Source organism: Periophthalmus magnuspinnatus, chromosome 9 (genome assembly GCF_009829125.3).
Source record: "Periophthalmus magnuspinnatus isolate fPerMag1 chromosome 9, fPerMag1.2.pri, whole genome shotgun sequence".
Lineage (NCBI taxonomy): Eukaryota > Metazoa > Chordata > Actinopteri > Gobiiformes > Gobiidae > Periophthalmus > Periophthalmus magnuspinnatus.
The window spans coordinates 32334438-32361734 of NC_047134.1; the positions used below are offsets into that span (position 1 = coordinate 32334438).

General features: G+C 38.3%; 1 protein-coding gene across 1 annotated transcript in view; it reads left to right on the forward strand.

Annotated features, from left to right (window-relative positions):
• The first annotated feature begins 784 nt into the window (after positions 1-784).
• The window catches only part of LOC117376203 (serine/threonine-protein kinase N2-like), a 29513-nt gene continuing 3000 nt past the window's right edge, over positions 785-27297 (forward strand). The window contains exons 1-18 of the mRNA XM_055224041.1: positions 785-1071; positions 5069-5228; positions 15141-15292; positions 16382-16553; positions 17836-17940; positions 18630-18742; positions 19957-20094; positions 21997-22072; positions 23189-23393; positions 24572-24671; positions 25044-25096; positions 25173-25230; positions 25307-25398; positions 25819-25995; positions 26263-26325; positions 26392-26468; positions 26978-27120; positions 27188-27295. Coding sequence (XP_055080016.1) covers positions 5069-5228; positions 15141-15292; positions 16382-16553; positions 17836-17940; positions 18630-18742; positions 19957-20094; positions 21997-22072; positions 23189-23393; positions 24572-24671; positions 25044-25096; positions 25173-25230; positions 25307-25398; positions 25819-25995; positions 26263-26325; positions 26392-26468; positions 26978-27120; positions 27188-27295 — 1992 coding nt within the window. The 5' untranslated portion in view covers positions 785-1071. The remainder of the gene's footprint in view (positions 1072-5068; positions 5229-15140; positions 15293-16381; positions 16554-17835; positions 17941-18629; positions 18743-19956; positions 20095-21996; positions 22073-23188; positions 23394-24571; positions 24672-25043; positions 25097-25172; positions 25231-25306; positions 25399-25818; positions 25996-26262; positions 26326-26391; positions 26469-26977; positions 27121-27187; positions 27296-27297) is intronic.

The window sequence follows — 27297 nt, forward strand, 5'->3', positions numbered from 1 at the left end:
AGAGAGTGAGACAGAGACAGACAGAGAGAGAGACAGAGAGAGAAAGACAGAGAGAGAGACAGAGAGTGAGAGACAGAGCGAGAGAGGGACAGAGTGAGAGTGAGAGAGGCAGAGAGAAACAGAGAGATAGAGAGGGAGAGAGATGGAAGGTGGGATGGGAGATAGTGCCAAGTCCTTGACGGTGTCTGAATTACATAACACTATCAAGCAGCGAGGGAAACCCGACATCTCTTTGGACATGTCCGTTTTGTACCCACTAGTAGCTTTTCTGTCTGGGATAGTGCGGGTTAACCTGGCAAATGTTGCACTCTGTTTGAACTACCCCTCAATGTCAACAAGGTGACAGTAAATTCTTGCAGTTTTGTTATCATTTTTACATTTTAGTCCGCAAAATAAAATCAAGAATAAATTATTTAGTACAATCAGTTATATTTTTTGCATTGATTTAACTAATTTACTAAGTCTATAAGCCAAATCGATTCAGTGAATGTCAACAAAGGTGAAGCGTCTAGCGTTTGGCCCACGCCTAATTTTTTCATCGTTTTAATTGGAGGTTTTCTATCCAGACAGGTGTGACAAATTTCCTAAAACGCCCGCATCTGGCACGGATCGTCCCAAAAGGAGCATTTACGCGTCTCGTTATCGCCTGCATGTGCGCGTTTGGTCGGTGACAGCGTTGCACATCGGCGCGTCATGTGGTCCACCAGCATCCAATACCGACGAGGGGGCCGGGGGTGGACCGTGCACTGGAGAATAATATAGGAGGATAGGATAGGACGCGCACGGAGTCACATTGCAGGAGAAAACGATACGGTCAACGAGGGACGGGGCAGGCGCGTGGCATTTCGGGATGTTTGGAGATGTTGTTGACGCACGGTTATTATTATTATTATAGGAAGCCGTCAAGGAGCGCGTGTGAAGATGTAGCAAGGACTATTTGACGAGGAAATTGTTAATAATAATAATTGCGCAGGGGGAGGACTTGTTGTGGAGGAGAAGGCAACACGAGTAGGACGCCAATGCGGGATCTTTTTCACTTTGTCTACGGGGCATGACAGCGTAGTCCTAGAGGTGAGTGGCGAATTGCAAAGTCATACTGTGCCTACTGTTGTAAACACGTGATGTGCGCATGGTTATTTTTTTATTGCACGTGTGTGGGCATCAGTGACTTGTTACCACTGACCAATCAGCTACTTGAAGAGATGAACGCAGGAATTTGTAGGTCTGTTTGCTTTTTATTAGGGGAGTTTCCTGATGATTCTGCTGCCTTCATTTTATAACTGATTATAGCATTTTGAGCCCGTTAATTTATAGGATCATGTTTGACCTTTATTTGTTACAAAGGGGTAGGGATGTGTTTGGCAGGGCATCCAAGAAAATATTCCAAAAATAGGCCTATCAATGTAAGTGATTCATTGTGACAGGAAGTTGGAACAATTCTAGATTTGGTTCAATAGTTTGTTTTTAACCTCAAGCCCCACAAGTCCATGAATAATAATGACTTTTAGTTTAAAGGTGCTCTGTACAACCTTTCTAGAGGGGCTTGTCTCCGTGGAGATGTTGCTGGACATGTTCTAAGATATGGCTTTAAACTTATCTATCTCGCATTTATTCAATTACAGGTGTTATTGATGCTCACAGATACATTGAAAAAACCCCATCTCATTTTATTATGAGAAGGCTTGTCTCTCCACCAATTTGACCTATAAAGTTGCCTGGTGTCCTGCTTTTCTTCATGGAGATGCATATGCTTAATGCCATACTGTGGAATATTTCTGCAAGATGAATCGCTGCAGTTTTTGAAGTACAACAAATAACAAAATGTCCTGTCTTATCCTGCATAAAACTGCTTACCCTGTAGTCTAGATCTATACGAGCATGATCTGAAATCTGATTCCTGTGTTAGTTTGTCAGTTCACATTTCAGTCTTTTTTATCGGTTCTTCCGGACTCGTGTAAGATGTTGTTTAAAAACGTAAATCGCAAATCAAATCAAGTCATTTACATCTACATTCTAGGCACCGCAATAACCTCTCCCTGGAGACAACAGTGTGACAAGCCATCGTCCAGAAAAGTTACCCAGTGCAGCTTCAAAAGAACTGATAACTGCCTTCTCTATGTCCATGTCCAGTACTAAACTGTTACTTTTCTATACTACGGTTGTCAAAAATATCGAAAATCAGATACTAAAAGATACTAAAACTGGAATCGAAGCTAAATACTAATTTGAGCAGGTACTGATAATAAGAAAGTTACATTCATAGGACAGAAATGAACCTTTCCTGAATACCTTTTGGAGTGATCTTGAGCTGTATCAGAACAAGTATAATACAACATAGACTAGTAGACGCCCATGGACCACTATGGAACCTACCTGGACAACTGATGGATTACACAGATATAAAGCCACATGGGAATATAAAAGAAAGTACTACTATATAATGTTGAAAACCACATTCTATTGTCTAAAGAAAGAGTGTTTTTATTATCATAGTGGTATTGGAATTGCTAGTGAGAGTATCGAGTCTATTCCTTAGTATTGAAATCAAGTTTGAAATTTAAGTAGTGTGACAACTCTAGTCTGCACATATGTTCTAGAGAAGGCTACAGGCTTGCAGTTCCCTTTGTTGACCCCCAGTTAGGTCCTGTTACTGTGTTAAACCATGCTCTCATATTATATTACACTGACATAAGCACTCGAGGGTTTCCTGTGGACAGTTGGACACAATGCATTAGGACATATAGGCTTGCGGTCTTTTCCCATTCCTGGATATAGTTGACTTTAAGCTCTTATCAAGGCTATACAACATTGAATTTTTACAACTTGGGTTGCTTTTAAGACAATACAGTCCATTACATTTACCTTGTTTACACCTTGGTTGTGACAGTTCTGAAGACAAAATGAGCGTTTTTGCACTGTGTAACTTTTCTGGAGTATGGCACATCACTGGTCTCTATGGAGATCTTATACCTTTGCCTGGAATGTTCTACCCTATAACTAGTAAATTTACCTACAAGAAGTTTTGTTAAAGGTGTTTTTTATTTTAGTTAATTGATATACATACATTCTTATTGTTCGTGGGGTTGCCCGTCAGCAGATCTGACCTGTAACTTGAGTGGCGATAGATACAGTTGGAGCCAAAACTTTACAAACACTATATAAAAAGACGCTTATGCTTTTTTTTTTCTCACTGTCTGACATGAAATCAGACTAAACTGTTTCTAAAATTATTCCTGTTTGTTAAATGTCAGAATAATGTTTCATTACTTTCTTCAAAGGCAGAAGTTTACATACATTTCATTAGTATTTGGTGCTATTGCCTTTAAACTCTATGATTTGGGTCAAACATTTTGAATATCCTTCCACAAACTTCTCACAATAGTTTTTTCACATTCCTCCTGACAGAACTGGTGTAACTGAGCCAAGTTTGCAGGTCACACATGGCTTTTCAAGTCTGACCAGAAATTTTCAATAGGTTTGAGATCAGGGCTTTGTGATGGCCACTCCAAAACATTGACTTTGTTATCATTAAGCCACTTTGTAACTGGCAGTATGTTTTGGGTCATTGACCCATTTGCGCCCAAACTTTAACTTTAACATCTTGACTGATGTCTTGAGATGTTGCTTCAGTATTTTCACATAATATTTTTTCCTCATGATGCCATCTATTTTGTAAAGTGCACCAGACCCTCCTGAAGCAAAACAACCCTACAACATGACGCTGCCACTGCCATATTTCACAGTTGGGATGGTGGGATTCTCAGACTTCCCCCTTTTACCTCTAAATGTAACAATGCTCATTATGGCCAAACAGTTCAATTTTAGAACCATCAACCCACAGGACATGTCTCCAAAAATGAAGGTCTTTGTCCCTGTGTGCATTTGCAAACTGTAATCTGACTTTTTGATGTTTCTTTTGGTGTAATGGCTTCTTCCTGGCAGAGTGGCCTTTCAGCCCATGTCGGTACAGTACTCTTTTCACTGTGGATCATGACACCCTCTTACCAGCTTCAGCAGCATCTTCACAAGGTCTTTTGCTTTTGTTCTTGGGTTGATATGCACATTTCGGACCAAAGCAAGTTCATCTTTGGGAAACTGAACCTGTATCCTTTCCGAGTGGTATGATGGCTGACATTCCCATGGTGTTTATACTTGTGTATAATTGTTTGAACAGATGAACGTGGCACCTTCAGGCATCTGGAAATTGATGAACCAGACTTGTCCAAGTCCACAATTCTTCTCTCTATCTTGGCTGATTTGACTTTCCCATGGTGTTACACAAAGAAACAGTGTCTTTCAGGTGTCCTTCAAAAACATCTGCAGGTGTGTCTCTAATTCACCCTAATTAACTCAAATTAAAAATGTTGCCAATAAGCACATATAAATAATTAGAAGCTTCCAAAGACATGACATCATCATCTGGGTTTTCCCAAATTGTTTAAATGCATAGTAATCTTACTGTATGTAAACTTCTAACTTTGAAGAAAGCAATGACAATTTGTCTAAAAAAAAATCCTTCTCTCAGTATCCTGGGATTTAGCAAATAGAAATAATTTTGGTAATCCTAATTGACCTAAAACAGGAAAAGCTGAGTCTGATCAGACTCAAGCATGGGTCTTTTTATATAGTGTATGTAAACCTCTAGTTTAAACTGTAAGTTTAAAGAGGGGTATTATGCAAAATCTTTTTTTCTTTTATTTCCTACCATGTTATAACATTTTTGCTCATCAAAAACATGCCTGAAGAGGTTTTAGATTTCATCCATGCGTGTTAGAGTAATCCTGTGATCTCTTCCGGGTCCTATTTGAACTCTCCTTACCTATTTCATCCAATCTAATCAAGTCAATCTTCATCTGGTACACAAAATAGCAGACATGTTGTAGCGCACAATGGTAAATAAACTTAAATACCAAAAATGTGTAAAAATGTGTTCTGTCAGTATGTTTGTACAGAAAAGAGAGTTAGTGTCCGTTTGACAGTCTTGTTAACAGGGCTGATGTCTGCAGAGGGGGCAGAATTAGATCGCTCCTTCATTGACAGTTTGTGCTTGTTCTTATCCTTGTATCAGATGTTGTCCACGGCTCAGCAGATGCTTCAGGACAGCCGCTCCAAAATCGAACTCATCCGCCTCCAGATCATCAAAGTGGCCCAGTCCGGCGTCAACGGCAACACCGAAGAGGGAAACCATGATGAGAACCGCGGGGAAACAGACGGTGACAGACAGGAAGGTAGGAAATAGGGCTGTAGTCCTTCAGTCAATGGAGTCCAAAATTTGTGTGAGCCAACTAATTATTTTATTGAGATTTAAAGAATATGTGTGGGGTAACTAGGCAACTAAAGGGTCGATAATAGTTCAGTATTTGTTTGTATTATTGTATTGTATTATTACTGTCTGTACATTTTATCTGGATTACTGGGAAATTTGGGTTATTTTTTGGTTATAGGAAAAGTTTTAAGCCATAAAATGTTGAATTAGGAACTTCTATGACTCATTACAGTTGCAAACTAAGTACTAAAGTGTTTCATTCTGCTGTTTATTTACTGCAGCTCATGATTTTGACTTTTAACAATATTGTAGATTTAGAATAGTTTTTGTGATTTAAATCTGCTCTTGGGTTTTTGTGTTAGTTTCAATATTATTGTTTATCATCTATACTTACTTAGGCAAAATATATCAAACTTCATAATTTGTTATCATGACAGGCCTAGGGACAACAGTAGAAAAGAGGGGATTTGTTACTTTTTTTTTTTAACAGAATTCTGTCTATTTGCAATTTTTCAGACAAATATTGCAATTAGATTTGCGATATATGTTTAAAAAGTAGGATTCTGTTCAGTGAGAGCAGTGAACATTGTAAAGGAAGGAGAACTACTGAAGGAAACTTCTACTACTAAGAATCCCATGAATTTCATGTCTGTAGAGGTATAAACTACAGACACTATGAGATTTTCTTTCAAAAGACAGGATATTTTGGTTTTTGCAGAGGACATTCTATTGTCTTAAAAACTGTAGCTTTTCCAATTTGAAAATTGCATCAACTCGAATTGCAATTTTGATTTGATAGTGATATAATGTGCAGCCCTGGACTCCTTTATATTTGGTTATATTGTGTTTTGACCAGTTGATGCTCATGTAGTTTTAGTTCAGCTTTGGTATAAAACAGTTTTGGAATCAATTCACATATTTTATAATGTAGTATAGCCAACCATTTTGTAACTTGAGTTGACTTTTGATATTATACTTGATATTCTGATATAAAATATTTTGGTGCTATTTTGAGTTTTAACCCTTTTGAGGTTGCTACAGTTGCAGTCTTGATGTGCTGGCTGTATCTAACACCAGTTTAAGTTTACTCCGTGTTTCTCTATGGAAAATTTATCAATATTACATGGTTTATTAAGTAACTTATTTATCTCCTATCTTTACTATCTTTAGTTTTTGTTTACTTTGCAAATTCCACATTTGTAACTTAACATCCAATAACAACAAAGTATTAATTGTTTCCACCAATTAAATGTTAATTGACAAAATGTATATATACCTTTTTAAGAGGTATTGGATTTTGAATGATATCATAACATTCTGATGGCCAGTAATATTTAGTACAGAGGAGGGTAGCTAAAATGATTATCATTCAAATGTACTCTTATGTGTGAGTTATGGGGTCTGATCACATCAGAATGATCAGATTCAACATTTGTGCATTTACCTTTGGGATATTTTTTTAATGAAAATACCATGTAATCAATAGAGAAACCTGGCTCTTGCCCCCATCTGGGAGTATGAATCAGAAAACCACCAATTAATGCTATCAGCTTCTTCTGTAAATTCATACTTCTCTGTGATTGGTTAATCCTCCTATCACTCACTCAGAACATGACATGGGCTGATCAATAGGAAGAGTAGGTACTTTATTTTAAGCTTTAACCCACTGGGATTTCCGAACTTTGAGTTTTGAATGTCTAATACTACAGTAATTCTATATAAAGCTACATTTTGACCTCGGTTCACCTTAAAATCCTTCTTATTTCTCTTTCACTGTACCCTTAGCGTATTCTGCCTTGAATTAAATTGCCCTCCACAGGTCACAAGCTTATTAAAGAGATTAATTATCCTTCAAAGAAGTGTGAACGTCTCTATTACTGTCAGCACCAAGCAGCGCATTTATAATTCTCACCTTAAAAAGTAGGAAACATGACTCATTTAAACACAAACCTACCAGAAATAAGAGAGAGCATCTGAATAAGGAGGAGGACCAGAATAGATTCACTGTTAAAAATAGCCCAGGTTGAAAATAGAACTGAAGCAGGAGGATATTGAGTCAATGTCAAATGACTTTCAGGATATCCAAATATGAAGATGCTGTTTCCCTCTGGTTTTAAAATTCATGAATCGTACAAGTAGTAGTAGCAGTGGCATGTGTTGTAGTACTGAAACAAGGAGTATTATGAGTAGTTGTAGTATTAGTATTCGGGTGTATGAATGTGAAAAATCAACTTTTCAGAGCTTATAACTATGTTAGAGTTGATCCCCCTTCGCATTTACCTGTATGTATGCATGTATGTTTGATTTATCTTTGTACTCCTGTATTCAAAATGTCATTGCTTTATTTTCACTGCCACCGGTACACGCCCACTAGGTCTGTACTAACATTGTTCTCCAGTTTTGTTTTCTGGCAGCGTCGTATAGCTATTTTGTTACAAATGGGAAAAAAAATCCGGTGCTAACTAGCGTAATGTGCGGCCATCCATTGTAGGTGCCGACAGCTACACAGTGCTTTGTTGTGATGATGTTTTTGGCGACATCACCTTCCATTGGGCACCGCAGTTTTCTAGCACGGAAGTCAACTGACTGTTTCTTTTATTAAGTCATTTTAGATGAATATAGTGATTTAAAATGTGCAGATTATAATGATAACGATAATGATCCACAGGTGTCAGATATAGCAGACACAAGCACAATATGTCTGCTGTAAGAACCAATGCACTGAGTGAATTCTGTTCACAACTGAGGAGTTTGTGGTTCAGATCTTGCAGACTTTGTACACACTATAGGAGCTTATTCACTCCAGGCCCAGTCATATAGTAAGTTGTAAAAGGAAAAGCATCTGATGTAACAATAAAATCTGCCAAATAGAAACTGTAGCAGTCTCAATGCAACACACTTCCTCTGTTGTGGGTGATACAATGCTTATAATTAGATGCGGACAGTGCACAGTGGTCTCATAGTTTTACAATATGACCTATCTGTCATAGGTAAAACAATTTTTACTTTATTAGGCTTATATGAAAAAAATGGGTACGGCCCTTTTTAATACCCTCATACCTTCATTTTAAATTTCACTCATTATTAATGTACTTCTTTTCTACTTTTTATGCTTTCTTCTTTCAACAGTCCCACAAATACAGTCCCGATCTGGCGTGGGCGCCTTCATGTTCTATGGCCCAATCCTCTGGAACTCTCTGCCAACTATCATAAAAATGCTGACTCTGTTGCTGTGTTTAAAACTAGACTTAAAGCCTTTTCATTCTCATAAGCCTTTGGGTGATTTTAATTCTTTTTTAACTTACTTATTACATATTTACAATTGTGTGATTTTATTCTAATGTTTTTGGGGTTTTTTTTTGCTCTAGCACTATGTTTACTATATGAAATGTGCTATATAAATAAAACTATTATTATTATTTACAACAAACTAAACATTCTTGGGTTAAGGTTATGCTTGATATATCACACAAAATTCCAAACTGATTCATACAATGTTAAACAAAGAATTATTTATGTATTTACTACTATTTATATAGTTATACTATTACTAACCCTTTTATTACTTGTTTTGTTGTCTGTGAGGCTGCCAATCACCCCCTTCAACCAGCGTCAGTACTGGTGCTGTGTCCTTAGCCAAGGCACTTCACACTCTACTAGGCAATGTGGGTGAGGCCTAAGGACACAACAACAGTTTGCACTAGAGCGATTGCTGCCCCACTGTGGCACCTGATTTTCCCTGCGGTCTCCCATCCAATTACTAACCAGACCTAGCCTTGCTTAGCTTCTGAGATCTGACAAGACCAGGCTTTGACAAGGAGGTATGGCAATAATTAGCATATTTACTATGAAAGATGTATTCTATTTTTAAAGAAGACATTATGCTATTTTCAGATATTGAGTATTAAACTACATGATACATAGATTTTGTTTACCTTTTGTCATTGTAAACACCAGTATTGATCTAAAACAGCTTATTAATAGAAACAAATCCATTGACTTTCTGTTCTAAACCGCATGACTGATACAGTGGCATAGATGGCGACATTTGAACCCTACTTCTATGACCCAGTGTCTGAATTTTTTAAATAATTACGTTTCTACAGAGCAGTGGGCGGAGAAAGGCGATAGGCCAAAACACTCTTTTTCTGAATACTTAAGCTTCAAATGGAGGATAATACAGGATTACTCAAACATGCATGAAACAATAAAATACAACTCCCCCATAAGTTAATAATAATAATAATAATAATAGTAATGATGAATTTTATATATAATGCATTTTACATTTGAATACAAATCTCAAAGTTATACAGTAAAACATCAATAACAACAATAAAAACATTGATCAAATTAAAATGAGCAGGTCTTTAGACCCTTCTTAAAAGTATCCACCATCTGTGGAGCCCTGAGGCGAACACCCTACCAGACCACCCTAGATGACATAGGTGCTCATCCATGCCCCTATCTCATCCAGGCAGGAGCTGAGGCAGGTGACGGTGGCAGAGGGGAATCTAGAGGCGGTGACTTTGAGGTAGAGTTGTGTGTCGTCAGCATAGCAGTGGAAATTTATTCTGTGACTGCAGACGACACAACGAGGGGAAGCATGTAGAGAGTGAAGACGGTTGAACCAAGTATGAAGCCCTGGGGGACCTCAAAGGTGACAATGTGGGGTCAGGAATTAGCACTCCCCCAGGACCAGGTACTCAGTTCTTTCAGTGAGATATAAGCAGAATCAGTGAATGGCAGTGTCAAGCCGAAGTTAAATCTACCAAATGGACAAAAAGTTGTAGGAGTGAAGACGTTTCACTGCTCATCCAAGCCACTTCTTCAGTTCTGGTCAGACTGCTGGTGGACACTGCCTTATATCTATCTGAAGGGAGGAGCTAACTACACAGAAGCTGTAAACAATAGCTGTTTAAGGTTCAGTTTCAGTTTCACTCCTACAACCTTTTGTCCAGTTGACAGATTTAACTTTGGCTTTTACTATGGATCAAACCTGGACGACTGAAGGATTACACAGACAATGAAGAGTGACGTGGAATCGGATTCAGAGGCCATCGGCAGGTCACAGGTGACTCTGATAAGAGCCATTTGTGTACTGTGGGAGGGGGGGGGGGGACCAGATTGGAATTTTCCATAAAGACTGATTAGATTTGAGATGACTGTGGAGCTGAGTGGAAACAACTTTTTCTAAAATTTTGGAAATGAAGGGGGATTTGAAATGGGTCTAATATGACAGGGGTACTGGGTCCAGGGTGGGTTTTTTGAGAAGGGATTTGGTTAGAGCAATTCTAAGGGAGGGGGAAACATGGGCTGTTTGTAATTATAAGACCACATAGACTAGTGTACGCCCATGGACCACTATGGAGCCTACCTGGACGACTGAGGGATTACACAGATATAAGGCCAAATGGTATTATAAAATAAAATACTACCATATAATGTGGAAAATCACATTCTACTGTCTAAAGAGTGTTTTTATTATCATTGTGCTATTGGTGTTGAATATCAAGTCTATTCGTAAGTTTGAAATTTTAGTATTATGACTGTACTATTATGACTACCAATAATGCATCATTCTACCAGTCACTCATACAACATTCATACGTAGGCAGGATATGTGAAGTGTCTTTCCCAAGTAAAGTGGTAGGACACCTGCTATACCACCTGTTAATATTCCACCTGTCTGGTCCACACATAACCTAAACATCCAAATATATGTCGCACATGTCTATCACCTATGTCCAATGATAACGTCCTGTATACATTTATCTATATGGCTTTGCTGATTTTAAGGAGAGCTCAAATGTTAAAAGTTGATACCCTTTAGAAAGCCCTTTTCCTTTTTAGAACGTCTTCAGTGTTTCACATTCAAATAAATAGCAGATCGTGACATTTATGCGTCCGTAAGTCATTCATCTCTCCAATCAAACATGACTCCCCTCGGTCCAGTCACCTTCTCCTGTATCATAATGTTACCACCACTATTACTACTAATACTGCACTGTCGCTACTATAATAATATTAATTATTCATACTAGGCAATGTAGGTGAAGTATCTTGCCTGAGTAGACAATGACCACAGGCAGCCCACTGTGACACCTGATTTTCCCTCTAATATAAATTAATAGGATGAAGGTCCAATTCTGGGCCCCTAAAAACCCTGGGGCTCAGGACAACAAACCCTGTTGCCCCCCCTGTCTACTAGTATGGCGAGTACTACCACTGCCTCTATTAAATGGTAAATTAAACTATCAAATTTATGTAGCACTTTTCTACCTCAAATAGAAACTCAAAGCGTGTTACATCAAGAAACCACTCACCTATTAACCCTCCACTACTACTAATACTATTATCACTACTACTATGACTGTGATGGCAACTACTACTGCCACTGCCTCTACTAAATGGTAAACATTTATTCTGTGCATTTCTACCTCTAATGGACACCTAAAGTGCTTTCCATCAAGGAACACGCCCAATACTACAAGTGTTAATACTACTACTACGACTATCATGACAATAACCTCTTCTACAATGTTGCAAATATTTTATGCTTCTACATACGCTGTTTATAGCTACTTCTACTAATGTTGCTACAGCTTCTACTGCAAATACTACTGCTCCTAAATATACAAAAAACTGTTTAATAGCTAATAATAGTATTGACACTGCTACTAGTACTTGCATTCAGTAGATTGGACTTAGAGAAACGTACATGTACTTGGCTAAAATTATTTAGAAGTGGTTAGAAGACTTTTTTGCTTTCAAGGTGCATTATGAAATTTTTCAGCTTGTCTCCATGGAGATGTTATTTCTTCAGTTGAAATGTTCCACAATGACATTAAACATATCCCCCCATATTGTGATCAGGTCACTTATCCACAGCTCTGACCTGTAACTTGACCTGGTGTTATCCCCTGCTCGCTCCCATGGAGATAGATACGTTAAAGACATAAAGACAAGAAAGAAATACTAAAAAACATTTGCATAGTGAAACTTTAAGCTTGTTTATCCTGAATCTTTTTTTTTTTTTTTTTTTTTTTAAGGTTTTTGAATAACATCAGGACAAAGTTTAGTCCAGTCTTTCTCCTCACCACTTCTTCGTTGCCCATGAGAATAGACACTTGGTATATTGTGGAACATTCCAGACAAAGTAATAACATCTCCATAGTGAATGTTTATGTACTGAATTTAGTTTAGTTTATGTACAATTTATGTACAAATGCAAAGAGCTATTTTATCAGAGGTTCAGTAAGTGTTCAAAGGTGTACCCAATAATGTGGCCAGTGAGGATTTGAATCTAGGTCAAATCGAAAATGACGTCTTTTCATTTTATGTTATAAAAATATACTTTGGAGACCTTTTCTTGTGACATTTTCCAGACTGGAGGCTCTCGGCGGGTTTTGAAATATTGATCAGAGTCAGTGAGTGAGGAGCTGTCTCTATATCTGATCCTGACATTAGGTGGTGTAAGTGCTTTTAAAGGCTTAGTAAAGATGATTCACCCTGTACTATTTTTAGTTTTTATGATTCATGGGAGTTATATTGGCTCTCAAAGTGGATAGCTACGTTAGCAACTTTTTATTAAAAAAAACAAGCAAAAAAGCTCTGAAAAGTCGATTTTGCAGAATAGGTGTCCTTTAAAGTCTGCAGTCCGGCACAATGGTGGCTGAGTAGCAACCACTCTTGTCTGGCCTCACAGCAAGAAGACCCTGGGTTTTACTCCTGGATGACCTCATGTTTTGAGTGAGTGATCAATCACAGGGAAGTGTGAACTCTTAGAAGGAGCAGGTGGCAGGTGGTAGTTACCTCATAAAGATAAACTTGGTAAGTTATTTTTTGGCATATTGTCCACCTGCTACTTTTAATTTAGTTAAAGGGGACATATTAAAATTAAAAGTAAATGTGAAAACTCAAGTTGACAGTGTTTCTGAACCTGGGCTTTTCTAAATGATACATAGCTGCCCCAGGAACACATTGTACTGATGGTAATTGAACAAATACAACAATAAATACATACAGTGCTGTGAAAAAGTATTTGCCCCCTTTTTTACTTTTGTCACACTTAACTGTTTCAGATCATCAAATACATTTAAATATTAAACAAAGATAACCCAAGTAAACATAAAATGCATTTTTCTGTGATAATTCTATTTGTTAAGAGAAAAATACTATCCAAACCTACATGATCCTGTGTGAAAAAGTAATTGCCCCGTTGTTAAATGATGAAGTAACTGTGACTAAACATATTATTGTGGAAAGCTGAGTTTGATTTCATAGCCACACCCAGGCCTGATGCTGCCAGACCTTTCAAATTAATAGATCATTTAAATAGAACCTGTAGTAGGCCATATTGAACCCAAGACATTATGCCGCGATCCAAAGAAATTCAGAAGCAGCTAAGAAGAAAAGTACTTGACTGTCTCAGTTTGGAAAAGGTTATAAAGCCTTTTCAGAATTTTTGAGACTCCACCGAACCATGGTGAGAGCCATTATCCACAAATGTAGAAAACATGGTACAGTGGTGAACATTCCTAGGAGTGGCCGGCCTACAAAAACTACGACAACTGATCCAAGAAGACACAAAGGAACCCAGAACAACATCTAAAGAACTGCTGACCTCACTTGCCTCAGTAAATATCAGTGTCCATGATTCAACCATAACAAACAGACTAGGCAAAAATGGCATACGTGGTAGAGTTCCAAGGCAAAAGCCACTGCTGACAAAAAAGAGGATAAAGGCTTGTTTCAATTTTGCCAAAAAACATCGTGATGATCCCCAAAGCTTTTAGGGAAATTTTCTGTGGACGGATGAAACAAAAGTTGAAGTTTTTGGAAAGAGTGCAGCCCGTTACATCTGGCGTAAAAAGGAACACTTAATTTCATAAAAAGAACATCATGTCAGCTGATGGCAGTAGTGTGATGGTTTGGGGCTGCTTTGCCGCTTCAGGCGCTGGACGACTTGCTGTGATTGAAGGAACCATGAACTCTCTCTACCAACAAATCCCGAAGGAGAATGTCCGGCCATCAGTTTGTAACCTCAAGCTGAAGCGCACTTGGGTTCTGCAGCAGGACAATGATCCAAAGCACACCAGCAAGTCCACTTCTGAGTCTTAAAAAAACAAAACAAGGGCTTTGGAGTGGCCTAGTCAAAGTCCAGACTTGAACCCAAGAGAGATGCTGTGACATGACCTTAAAAAGGCGGTTTATGCATGTGGCTGAATTAAAACTATTCTGCAAAAATAAGGGGGTGAAAATTCCTCCACAGTCATATGAAAGACTCATTGCCAGTTATTGCAAATGCTTGACAGCAGTTGTTGCTGCTAAGGGTGGTTCAACCAATTATTACGTTTAGAGGGCAATTTTTTCACATGGGCCATGTAGGTTCAGATGGCTATTTTTCCCTTAATAAATAAAATTGGCTCTTAAAACTGCATTTTGTGTTTACTTGTGAGTTATCTTTGTCTAATATTTCAGTTCGCTTGATCTGAAATGACTAAGAGTGACAAAGGTGCAGAAAAAGTAAGAAATCAGTACGGGGCAAATACTTTTGCACAGCACTGTACATTCTATATATTCTGATGCACTCCTACACTCACGTCAAGCTTCAAAAATAGGTTGCATTCTATTTTCTGAAATCACATGCTTCTTCAAGCGCACATGCTTCTTCATATGCAATGTGGCCCTCTTCATTCAATTTTAATGCATTCTAAAAAAAATGCATCTTTTTATGCAATATTAAATACCCAGAAAAGCATCATATGTCTTTTGCCCATAATTATCTCACAAATCAATGTTTCTCTGCTTAATTTGAATAGTTGCAGACCTTCTATATTGAGATCAGTGTATAAATGTGTGTGTATTGTAGGTGTGTCTGAGGGGGAGCTGAGCTTTCTGGATCCCCGTGTGGCCGAGCTGCGTCACTACATCCAGAGAGAGACAGACGCGTTGGCACTGGCCAAAGATGTGGTCAGACAACTGCAGGGCATCGCATCACTGGACCACAAGGCACTACAGGAGGTATAGAAACCATTAAAGTGCGTGTGACAGGTTTTCATGTTTTACTAATTCTGACTTGGTTTGGTGAGATATCTGTGTAAACCCTCAGTCATCCAGGTCTGATCCATAGCAGAAGACCAAGTTAAAATCTGTCAACTGGACAAATCAGTGGCTTATTCAATTCTTCAGAACTGAAGAAGCGGCTTGGATGAGCAGCGAAACGTCTTCACTCCTACAACGATTTGTCCAGTTGCCAGATTTGAACTTCGTCTTTTGCTACCTGTGGTAAATATTTATCATTGTTTATATCGGTTAAGTGACAGTTTGTAGTAAAAAAGTTCAAAAGAAAAGTGCAAAACTACATGAAGTAGTGGTGGGCTGTAAAACAGAATCCCTCAATGTCGTAAACACTGAAAACTCCATCCAAAATTCAGGGACAGTTTATTCACAAGGAACATATTTTTCTGGCAGTTTAAACCATAATTTAACAAAATTAATCATATATTTATTTGTCAAATCATAACTATTGTTCAATTTAGACAGGTCAAGCACTTGTTAACATTATAGCTGCATGCCCAGGGAGTAAAATTAAATTATATATACATTTCACCCATCATGTTTTAGAGAAATCAGTCAAAATCGCTTTAACCATACCATCATTTTACAAAACAAGACAGTAGAAGGTCCCAGGTTCAATTAACTTTTTCTGGTGGGACATCATTTCTTGATAGTATATTCAATTAGTGTTTTATTGCTCAAAATACTTGTCTCTCCACAGATCAGACATGTAACTTGGCCTCGCTGGTGGCATTACATGTTTGTCACAATGGAGATAAATGTCAGGGAGGATTTAGTCCTGATTAAGAAAGTAAAAACAAATACAAAATAAAGATTATGCATTTATGAAGATGTTTTAAAGAAGATCAACAACCAACCAGCAAGATCCAGATTTTGTCCAGATGTAGTCAGTGCTTTTATAGTCTCAGTTTAGTCCTAGTCCTTGTGTGGTATTCATCAGGCTACAGTTTAGTCTGTATTTACTTTTAAATAAAAATCAATACATTCAGATTCTAAAAACATTTGTAACTTTTTTTCTGGTTTTCTGCTCAGGCTGAGTGCCGGCTGCAGGAGTCCTCCCAGAAGCTGGATTTGCTGCATCTGTCGTTGGAGAATTATCTGAAGGAAAGCGACTCTTTAAAGGAAAGTCAAAACGAAAACAAACCTGAACCTCCCCTCTCCAGCTCCTCCTCCAATCACTCCATCAGACCTGCCTCACTGACAGGTAAGAGTTTAGACCTGGTTTAGACCTGGTTTAGACCTGGTTTAGACCTGGTTTAGACCTGGTTTAGACCTGGTTTAGACCTGGTTTAGACATGGTTTAGACCTGGTTTAGACCTGGTTTGGGCCTGGTTTGGACCTGGTTTAGACCTGGTTTAGACCTGGTTTAGACATGGTTTAGACCTGGTTTAGACCTGGTTTAGACCTGGTTTAGACCTGGTTTAGACATGGTTTAGACCTGGTTTAGACATGGTTTAGACCTGGTTTAGACCTGGTTTGGACCTGGTTTGGACCTGGTTTGGACCTGGTTTGGACCTGGTTTGGACCTGGACTACAGCTGGTTTAGATCTGGTATGAATCTAGACCTGGCTAGACCTGGTTTAGACCTGTTCAGGACCTAGTTTGGGACATGGTTTGGACCTGATCTAGACAGGGTTTAGGCATGGCTTTTCGACATGGTTTCAGACCTGGTTCAATTCTTGTTTTGACCTGGTTATGACTCATATTATTCTTTCCTGTCATCTTATTAACCAATGGGGTTATTCATATATGGACTTTCTGATGCAGCTCTATCAGTTTATCCAACCTTGGGGCCAATATAGTAATATAAAGTAAGCTTGTGCCCCCATACCAGTACTAACAAAAATACTAAATACTAAAATATTCATTCACCATGATTTTGTAGCCAGACATGAGTGGAGCATACGCTGACGATAATCCCAGTGTAATCTGTGTTTTTGGAAGAGTTCAACCAAAACAAAACATCAGACACAAACAGCCTGTGATGTAATGGGAACAAATCTGGAGGTCCCCCGTTCAAGGACATTAATAGTCCGTATTTAGTCCATATTTTCAAATACAAACATATGAATGTATATGTATAATGTATATCCATATTATGTTAGTTGAAATAAAAAAACACTCAAAGTACTAATCATTAGTTTCTTTTTTAATTAAGTTCATGCGAAAGCTCATAACCTCCAGAATTCACTCACTGAGCTGCAGAGGCTGCACTAACAATATTTCATGATTGGCTGCAGGTGCTGGGGTTTAGGTAGTGATTATTCAAATCAGCGAGTCTTTTTTTTAGGTTTAATCCAGGGAGTTTTTCACAGCTCAACATTGCTCACAGTCCTGATGTAGTGCTTCAACAGACTGTTCTTATTTAGCTTTTCATTTCCATTTTCAATCCTAATTAATAAATGAATAGGCTACATTCTGTTCAATTTTGCTCAAAATGAAATCAAAAATAAAACTGACAGGCTTATTTGTCTGTGTTTGTCCAGGTAAACTTGAAGTCACGCTGCTCAGCTGTGAGGATTTACTGGAGCCCGCCTTAAATTCACTTCAGCAAACAAGTCCCCAAAATGGAGCCACAACTGTTCAGTCCGGTCAGTGTTTCATGATGATCACTAGCGGCTCATATTGTCCCATTTCACTATACAAAAAGTACTCTGACATACTGTACATGAGAATATAGTTAAATCTAAAACAATGATTTTACTTTGACTAATAACTAACTAATAAACTAACTGTTTTTGTTGAGTTGACAAAAGTGTACTAAAAGTATTGATCTTGGTTTTGGTCTAATTGAGATTAAAGGTGCACTGTCATTTTTCTGTCAGGGGGTCCGCTACCTGCTATTCCCCACAGAAATGTTATTGCTTTTTGCTTTGTAGTACTTTCACGCCCAAAAAATATATACTTGGAAAAACACAGGAACTTGGACTGATGGCGTCACCTGCCTTCACCTGTCTTCATGGAGATAGATATGTTTAATGCCACACTGTGGAACATTCTAGATAAAGCAATAACATATCCATGAAGACAAGCATGGTGTAACCCTTCACTATACTACCCATGTAACTTTAAGTACTGGAATACTATTATACTACTATTTCTGTAACCTGGTAAGCGTTGGTTTTCAGATAAGCATAATATGCTGTTAGGGCAGAGTATGCATACATTTTGTCAAGCTTTTCAAAAGTATTTTTAGAGTGATAAATAAATAATATAAACAAAAATTAGACATATTAAAGTGTTAAAAATGTGTTTCTCGTCCCTGCTGTGCATGTTCTAGCCCCTGAGATGAGTGCAGTGCTGCGTCTGGATGGCAGAGTGGTTGGCCGGACCAAGTGGGCCACAGTGGGGAAGCTCACCTGGGACCAGACCTTCTGTTTACAACTGCAGCGGGTGAGAAACAGAGAGTACATTCCTTCTAATGTTCAGTGTTGTGGGGTCACATAAAAGCCATATAAGAGTACATAAGAAATGAATGACAACCTAATTCACAAAAATCAGCTTTACTATAATTTTTCAATTTAAAATACCCATGCACATACCCCAATTTGCATTTCCACATTTCAGAATCAATAGATGATTAGTTTATCATTTATGATTACAGCGAGATTGACGGGTGGATCAGTGCAGCGTCTGCAGTGATGCAGTTGCTATATTGGTGTGTTGTGGTAAAGAAGGCGCTGAGCTGAAAGGCTAAGCTCTCGATTTACTGGTCAGTCTATGTTCCTACCAACACCTATGGTCATGAGCTCTGGGTAATGACCGAAAGGAACAAGATCGTGGATACAAGCGGCCGAAATGGGTTTCGTCCGCAGGGTGGCCAGAGTGTTCCCTTAGGGATAGGGTGAGGAGCTTGGCCACAGGGGAGGGGCTCGGAGTAGAGCCGCTGCTCCTCCAAGTTGAGAGGAGCCAGCTGAGGTGGCTCGGGCATCTGTTCAGGATGCCTCCTGGATGCCTCCCTAGGGAGGTGTTCTGGGCATGTCCCATTGGGAGGAGGTCCCAGGGAAGACCCAGGACACGCTGGAGAGACTATGTCTCTCAGCTGGCTTGGGAACGCCTTGGGGTCCCAACGGAGGAGCTGGAGGACGTGTCTGGGATGAGGGAAGTCTGGGGGTCTGCTGCTGCCCCCGCGACCCCGGATTAGCGGAAGAAAATAGATCGATGGATAGTTTATCTAGTAAGTTAATATAAGATCCTATATTATGCAAATGGTCCAGCTCTCAGAATGCAATGCGTGGACCACATTATCACTGGTGTCTCATGTTTTACAGCATCATATATGTTTATATAAAAATAAAGGTTTAATACAGCTCTGATTTCTGAGCATTCAGAACACCATTGTTGCAACTTGCCAGCAGAGGGCACAGTGAGTCACCCTCTACTGGATATTGAGACATTATTTTCCTAGCTATTTCTTACCCTGTGCAGTTGAACCCTCCTGGCCGGTACCTAATATAAATCAGACTGTGCTGTTACATGCAGCAGGTATCTGAGTATGAACAGCCTTTTCAGATGTGTTATTGAGATCTTTGAGAAGATGGGTCCCCGGGTGCTGTACAGTGATTGTCTCAGTGGCATTGGCAACATGTTTATCTTGTGCTTTTTAGTCCCGTGAGCTGGAGATGGCTGTGTTCTGCCGGGACCCTCAGACTATGTGTGCGGTGAAGTTTTTGCGTTTGGAGGAAACAATGGAGAAACAGCACCAGACTGTAGTTCTGGAGCCACAGGGACTACTCCATGTCCAGGTGAGATTCAGGGAGGGCTGCAAAAAAGTGGTTCTATTCTACATTCTGTTAATTTGAACAATGTTGGATAGTAATGTAGCATTTTTACTGCTACTTGTACTTTGCGTTGCGGCTATCAGCTATTTTTTCTTTAATATAATTTCAGTAATTAGATACAACATATGGATAATGTAGTTATAATTTAATCTAACAGGATACAGTGCTGTGAAAAAGTATTTGCCCCTTTCCTTATTTCTTACTTTTTTGCATGTGTTACACTTAACTGTTTCAGATCATCAAACAAATTTAAATATTAAACAAAAATAATCCAAGTAAACATAAAATGCAGTTTTTCTGTGATTTTATTTGTTAAGAGAAAAATACTATATAAACTTGCATGAACCTTAGTATTTGTCCCCCTTGTTAAATGATGAGGTAACTGTGATTAATCATATTACTGTGGAAAGCTGATTTCAGTTTCATAGCCACACTCTGGCCTGATTGCTGCCAGACCTTTCAAATTAAAAGATCATTTACCTGTCACCTGTCTGACAAGGTGAAGTAGGCCATATTGAACCCAAGACATTATGCCGCAATCTAAAGAAATTCAGGAGCAGTTAAGAAGAAAAGTAATTGACATGTCTCAGTCTCGAAAAGGTTCATGACTCAACCATAAGAATGAGACTAGGCAAAAATGGCATGCATGGCAGAGTTCAAAGGCAAAAGGCACTGCTGACGAAAAACAACAAAAAGGGAAAAAAGCTTTTGGGAAAATATTCTGTGGATTGAACAAAAGTTAAACTTTTTGGAAGGAGTTCATCCTGGCGTAAAATGAGCACAGCATTTCATAAAAAGAACATCACGCCAACAGTGAAACATGGTGGTGGTAGTGTGATGGTTTGGGGCTGCTTTGCTGCTTCAGGCGCTGGACGACTTGCTGTGATTGAAGGAACCATGAACTTTGCTCTCTACCAACAAATCCCGAAGGAGAATGTCCGGCCATCAGTTAGTGACCTCAAGCTGAAGCGCACTTGGGTTCTGCAGCAGGACAATGATCCAAAGCACACCAGCAAGTCCACTTCTGAATATCTTAAAAAAAAAATACAAAATGAGGATTTTGGAGTGGCCTAGTCAAAGTCCAGACCTGAACCCAATAGAGATGCTGTGGCATGACCTTAAAAAGGCGGTTCATGCTCAGAAACCCTCCAGTGTGACCGATTTAAAACAATTCTGTAAAGAAGAGTGGGCCAAAATTCCTCCACAGCGATGAGAAAGACTCATTGCCAGTTATCACTAATGCCTGACTGCAGTTGTTGCTGCTAAGGGTGGTTCAAGGGGTCAATTACTTTTTCACATGGGCCATGTAGGTTCAGATGGCTTTTTTTCCTTAATAAATAAAGTCGGCACTTAAAACTGCATTTTGTGTTTACTTGTGAGTTAGCTATTTGAGATCAAGCAAACTTACATAAATATTAGATAAAAGAAAAGAACTCGGTAAGGGAGCAAATACTTTTGCACAGCACTGTATGATTATGTTATGACTGTGCACATTAATAAACATGTGTCAGTCCTACATGTAAACATGTCAGATTTAACCATCCAACCTCATTTTCATATGTTGTACAATTGGCAAGCAGACATTGATTGGTATGACAAAAGAGGAAGTAAAATAGGATCAAAAGAATCGATCAAGACCATATACACAATGTACAGAAAAGTAGAGAAAAAGTTGAATTTTATAACATAAATTGTACACGGTGTGCACAAAACACAGGTTAAAGGTGTCAAAACCCATTGTCACTTTAAATCTAAATTTTAAGTTGAGATTTAGTCTTGGTTAATCTACTCAAATGAAGCAGGTTTAGTATCATCAAAGATTAGTCAATTTTTTATTTTTTTATTTTTGTATTGTTTATTTTACAGCTTCGTTTTATGGACACAATCATTGAACGTCAGCCAAAAGTGAGAAGACAGCGCTGCATCTTCACAAAAGAACGAGGTACAAGACATTACATTAGAACAGAATGCTGAGTGAGAATCCAATTTAAACGCATGCTCCACCTGTCACTGGTTCATCACTGCTCCTTCCTTACACTCTGTTTGATACATGCTGTGACAATATGACAATATGTAGGAAATATAATGCTGATATTAATATCAGTGCTGATTTGATCCTTTCCAGTTTGCCCTCAAGGCGTCAAATGTGTGTTATTAAACACAAGAGATGGGCTGATATATCTGGCTGATATATTGGGCCAATATTTTGTTGTTGTTTGTGAAAAGCTAACCGAACTAAACATGACTATACAGCTCTTTACGGTTTGTGGTAAAAAAGGACTGTGATTAAGTTTGTAGTAAATTTAAAATACAAAATGTATGGAAAATCAGCCCTACATATCGGCCTGAAAGTATTGGCAGAGCTTATCAGCCAACGACTTCTCTAGATTCAAAACAATCAGTATCGGCATTGGCCATGAAAAAAACCCATATCGGATGATCTCTATCAAACACTAGCTTGATTGCTCTTCTATTTATATATTGTAACTCACTAGAGCTGACTGTTGGTGCATGTTTACATAATTATCAATGAAATACAACAAACAATATCATGTCCCAGATAACCACATTATTATTATTATTATTATTATTATTATTATTATTTTATTTATTTATTTTTTATTTTTTAATAAATATTATTTAAAAGATATTTGTGAACCTTACTGCAATTTGAGTGGGTCTTGCCATTGATTCAAAACATTTTGGTATAGAAATACCAGCAATGTTTGGGAAGAGCTAAAAGTAAAAAGCCCATAGACATTATTTATGCTGTCAAGTGACCTACTCAGAGGCAGAGGTAAGTAGGTGTAGCAGCTTGTGGAGGAGATGTTACCCATTTAATCTGTGATGCCATTTGAACCAGTTTATAAAACATAGAAGCACATATTGATTATTTTATACAATATTACAATTAAAGTAATCCCATAAACTGTACTTCTGTGCATGTCTTTGAGTAATCCTCAGGTAATCTAACAAACTTAATTTCTTGAGGCACTTATAAACAGTGTAATATATTATATTTACATTTATGGCTGATCATTTTGACCTTTTCTGTCAGGTAAAAACTTCCTGCGCGCGGCTCAGATGAACATGAACTTTGCGACATGGGGACACCTCATGATGCGTATTCTGCCTCAGTACAGCTCCTTCTCCACCTTCAGCTCATCTTTTCACACAACCACTCCAGGGGTCATCCCAAATAACTCCACAAGCAACCACCAGGACACAGAAACGCCTGCTCAGAACCTCAGCGCACTGCCAAAGTGAGGACAACCAGTAAATGTGGTTTGGAGAAGTCTAAGCAGTCTAATACAAGTTACTCATGTTCATATAATGTGTTCCATATTTTAAAAAACATGACAAAACTTGAAATTAAATACACAAAACTTCTAAAACATTTTAATCCCGCTCTAAACTTGGTTTAAATGGGTCTAAACTTGGACTAAGCCAAAATTCTAAACCAGGTTGTAGTAATAATAGTAGTAGTAGTAGCAGAAGTAGTACACAGCGTGTAATAGTAGTTAGTATTAGTAATTGTTGAAATGGCATTAATGGTAGTTGTGATAGTGATTATAATAGGGAGATTATTAATAGCAGTAGTAAGTAGTAGTAGTAGTAGTAGCAGTAGCAGACGTAGCAGCACTACCTTGTATAATTTTTATCTTGTTCAGTGTCCTTGGGTGTTTTGAAAGGCACTTAAAAATAAAATGCATTATTATTATTATTATTATTATTATTATTATTATTATTATTATTATTATTATTATTATTATTATTATTATTATTATTATTATTATTATTATTATTATATGCTCCACAGTGTGTAATAGTTGTTAGTATTAGTAATTATATAAATTGTATAATAGTAATTGTGATAGCGGTTGTAGTGGTGAGATTATAAATAGCAGTATTAAGTAGTAAGTTTCTCAATACAATATAGTATGTTAGTATGTTAGTGTTTTAACAGCCTAGTGTACATGTGTCAAACTCGAGGCCCACGGGCCAAATGTTGCCCTCCACGTCATTTTTTGTGGTCCGTGACAAGGTGAATTAAAAGGTATGTCTTAAAACATCAATTTATCAGGAGATACGCAGTTACACAGACATATTCTTTTTTACATCTATGCAAATGCATATACAATATGTGTAACCTGAATAGGAAGTAACTGTTTCTGTATTTATTAAACAAGTTAAAAAAGTAGTTACATTTATTTTACATTAAATTTGGTTACCGTTACATTTAGTTACATTTATACTGTCTTAGAGTTATATGTGGCCCTTTGAGGGCAACCATTTTACTGATGCAGCAAGTTTGACACCCCTGGCCTAGTGCCTCTGTCATTGCTCCTGTCTGCTTCATCAAACCACAATTGGACTATTAACTGTTCTGTTGAAAATGCATAAATTCTATGTTTTTTTTTACCATGTGTATCGTTGACAGTGAGCCTCCAATTATTAATTTGAGCATCTCAGACAATCCTCCTCTTTCCAATGGTATGGACAGGGAATCCTCATCTGGCTCCGAGCTCCAGGAAAACATGGTACCAGACATTCACTCATGAATATAACATTAACTTTTTTCCCGATTTTTTCCCCCTTTTTAATGTTAATTTACTTTATAGTGATGCAACATTAATTCTTATCATATGTTTTTATGAGCTAGTGTATACTGCATTAAAATGTGATGGAAAGTTCACATTTCACAATTGAAAGGTTCAGAAATGGGGAAAGGTGCCATAGTATTGCAGAAGGACTGTGAATTAATATTGAAAACTTCTTCAGTGATATTGTATGTCTATTAGTTTTTGTGTATTTTATAAATTATATCAGTACATATTTACTTTGAGACTTGAGTCTTATAACAATTCTTACGTATGTATGTAATTTACATTTTGTTTTTTGTTTTTTTATAGTTGTCTCTGAGTGATTCAGAAGGAAATGAAGACCAGCCGATAACGGCTTTGAAGTAAATCACATTGAATCGAATATTATGTAATACTTAATCTATGCATTGTTCACATATACTTTTGTGCTGTTTGTAGGATGCAGAGAGAAGATTTCAGATATGTGTCCGTTCTCGGCAGAGGACATTTTGGAAAGGTGATCGTTTGTGCCTTTTACATGACTCTTGGTGTTTTGTAGTTTATAATATAATGCAATGCATATGTCTGTGCAGGTTTTGTTGGCTGAATTTAAGAAAAAGGGAAAACTTTACGCCATTAAAGCCTTGAAGAAGAAAGAGATCGTGACACGGGATGAAGTCGACAGGTCTGTGACCTTACTCTATGCTATTAAAGGAACCTTATGTAAGATTTTGAGGTTTAGAGTCCTTAAACATGTGTCTTCAGATAGAGGTAAAGTTCAAATCAGAGCTTTTACTGATAACAACTGCTGGTTTATTCTTAGTTACAAAAACATTGAACATGATGTTATTTATGTTATAGTTTGGTGTTTTGGTTCAAAAACCAACATGAGTCTCACGTCAGTCTCTCATTTGGGTTGACAGTTTTAATGGTGAAATCCAGATGGTTTAAACCTAAAAGGATTCTCTCTGATCTGGTCACTACCTAAATCTCAGCACCTGCAGCCAATCATGAATCAGTGCTAGTGCAGCCTCTGCAGCTCAGTGAGTAAATTCTGGAGGTTCTGGGGTTTCTTATAAGGCATGGCCTGCTTTGTTGTTGTTAGCCTGATGAGTGAGAAGCGGATCTTCGAGATGATAAATGCATCCCGACACCCGTTCCTGGTGAATCTGTTCGGCTGTTTCCAGACGGAGGAGCACGTCTGCTTTGTCATGGAGTACCTGCCCGGAGGAGACCTGATGATCCACATCCACAGCGACCCTTTCACCGAGGAACAGACCAGGTACACACGCAGATCCTGGTTTAGATCTGATGATCCATAACAATCTAACAACTACTGTAACAGTGAAGCAGACTAAAACCTGGTTTAGTCCCCATTTAGTCCAAGTGTAGGTCAGTTTTACTGATGACTCACATCTACTATGAGGAGAAGAATATGTAAATCCTATCCATTATTTTAGATCTTTTATTCAAAGTACAAATAGAAGTGTGTAGAAGCATGTGTACTGTATATTAATTATTGCTATTGAAAGTATCTGCTGTGTTGCAGGTTTTACTCGGCCTGTGTGGTGTTAGCACTGGAGTTCCTCCATCAAAATAAAATCATTTACAGGTGAGTTTATTTACAGATCGTGAGGTCATGTGACTAAATCCAACCAATCGTCTGTCTCGTCTGCAGAGACCTGAAACTGGACAACATCCTGCTGGACAGAGATGGATACGTCAAAATGACTGACTTTGGCCTCTGTAAAGAAGGTGAGACAATCACCACTAAGTTGGCGGTTCAAGCCTGATGAGCAATACGCTTCATTACTCATCCATGTAGCTTCTTCATTTCTGACACAGCTCTGGACTGGCTCAAATATCCGTCTGACGGGAGGAGTTACTTTCAGTGTAGTTTGGACTGGCTTAAATATCATCTGAAGGGAGGAGTTAGTTTCAGTTTAGGGACTGGCTTAAATATCCCTTCAGAGAGATATTTAAGCCATTCCCTTATCAGAGTTCAGACTTACCAAGTCTGTTTTTGTATAGCAACTTTGGGCTTCTATTTTTGAAAAGTTGCTTGCATGGATGAAACGTATTCACTCTTATAAACTTTGTCCAGTTGACAGAATTCAATCCTCTGTTGCTTTGTATTTGAACAACCAGCTTTCATATGCTGTATACACCTGTACTGTCATATAAATCGTTAAACCCCTTTCATTGAGTGTAAATGCACATGTGATAGGAGGAGTTGTATATTGTGTGTCCGTTTGGTGTTTCAGGGATGGGTCACGGTGACCGCACCTCTACATTCTGTGGTACTCCTGAGTTCCTAGCCCCGGAGGTCCTCACAGATGATAACTACACCCGGGCTGTGGACTGGTGGGGGATGGGTGTGCTCATATTCGAGATGCTGGTGGGAGAGGTGAGGCTTCTCTTTCTATAACTGTGGTTTTGACATCACACCATTTATACTTATCATGTGTTTTCAGTCTCCCTTCCCCGGTGAGGATGAGGAGGAGGTGTTTGACAGTATTGTAAATGATGACATCCAGTACCCATCGTGCATACCCCCGACCGCTGTTGCCACTCTGCAAAAGGT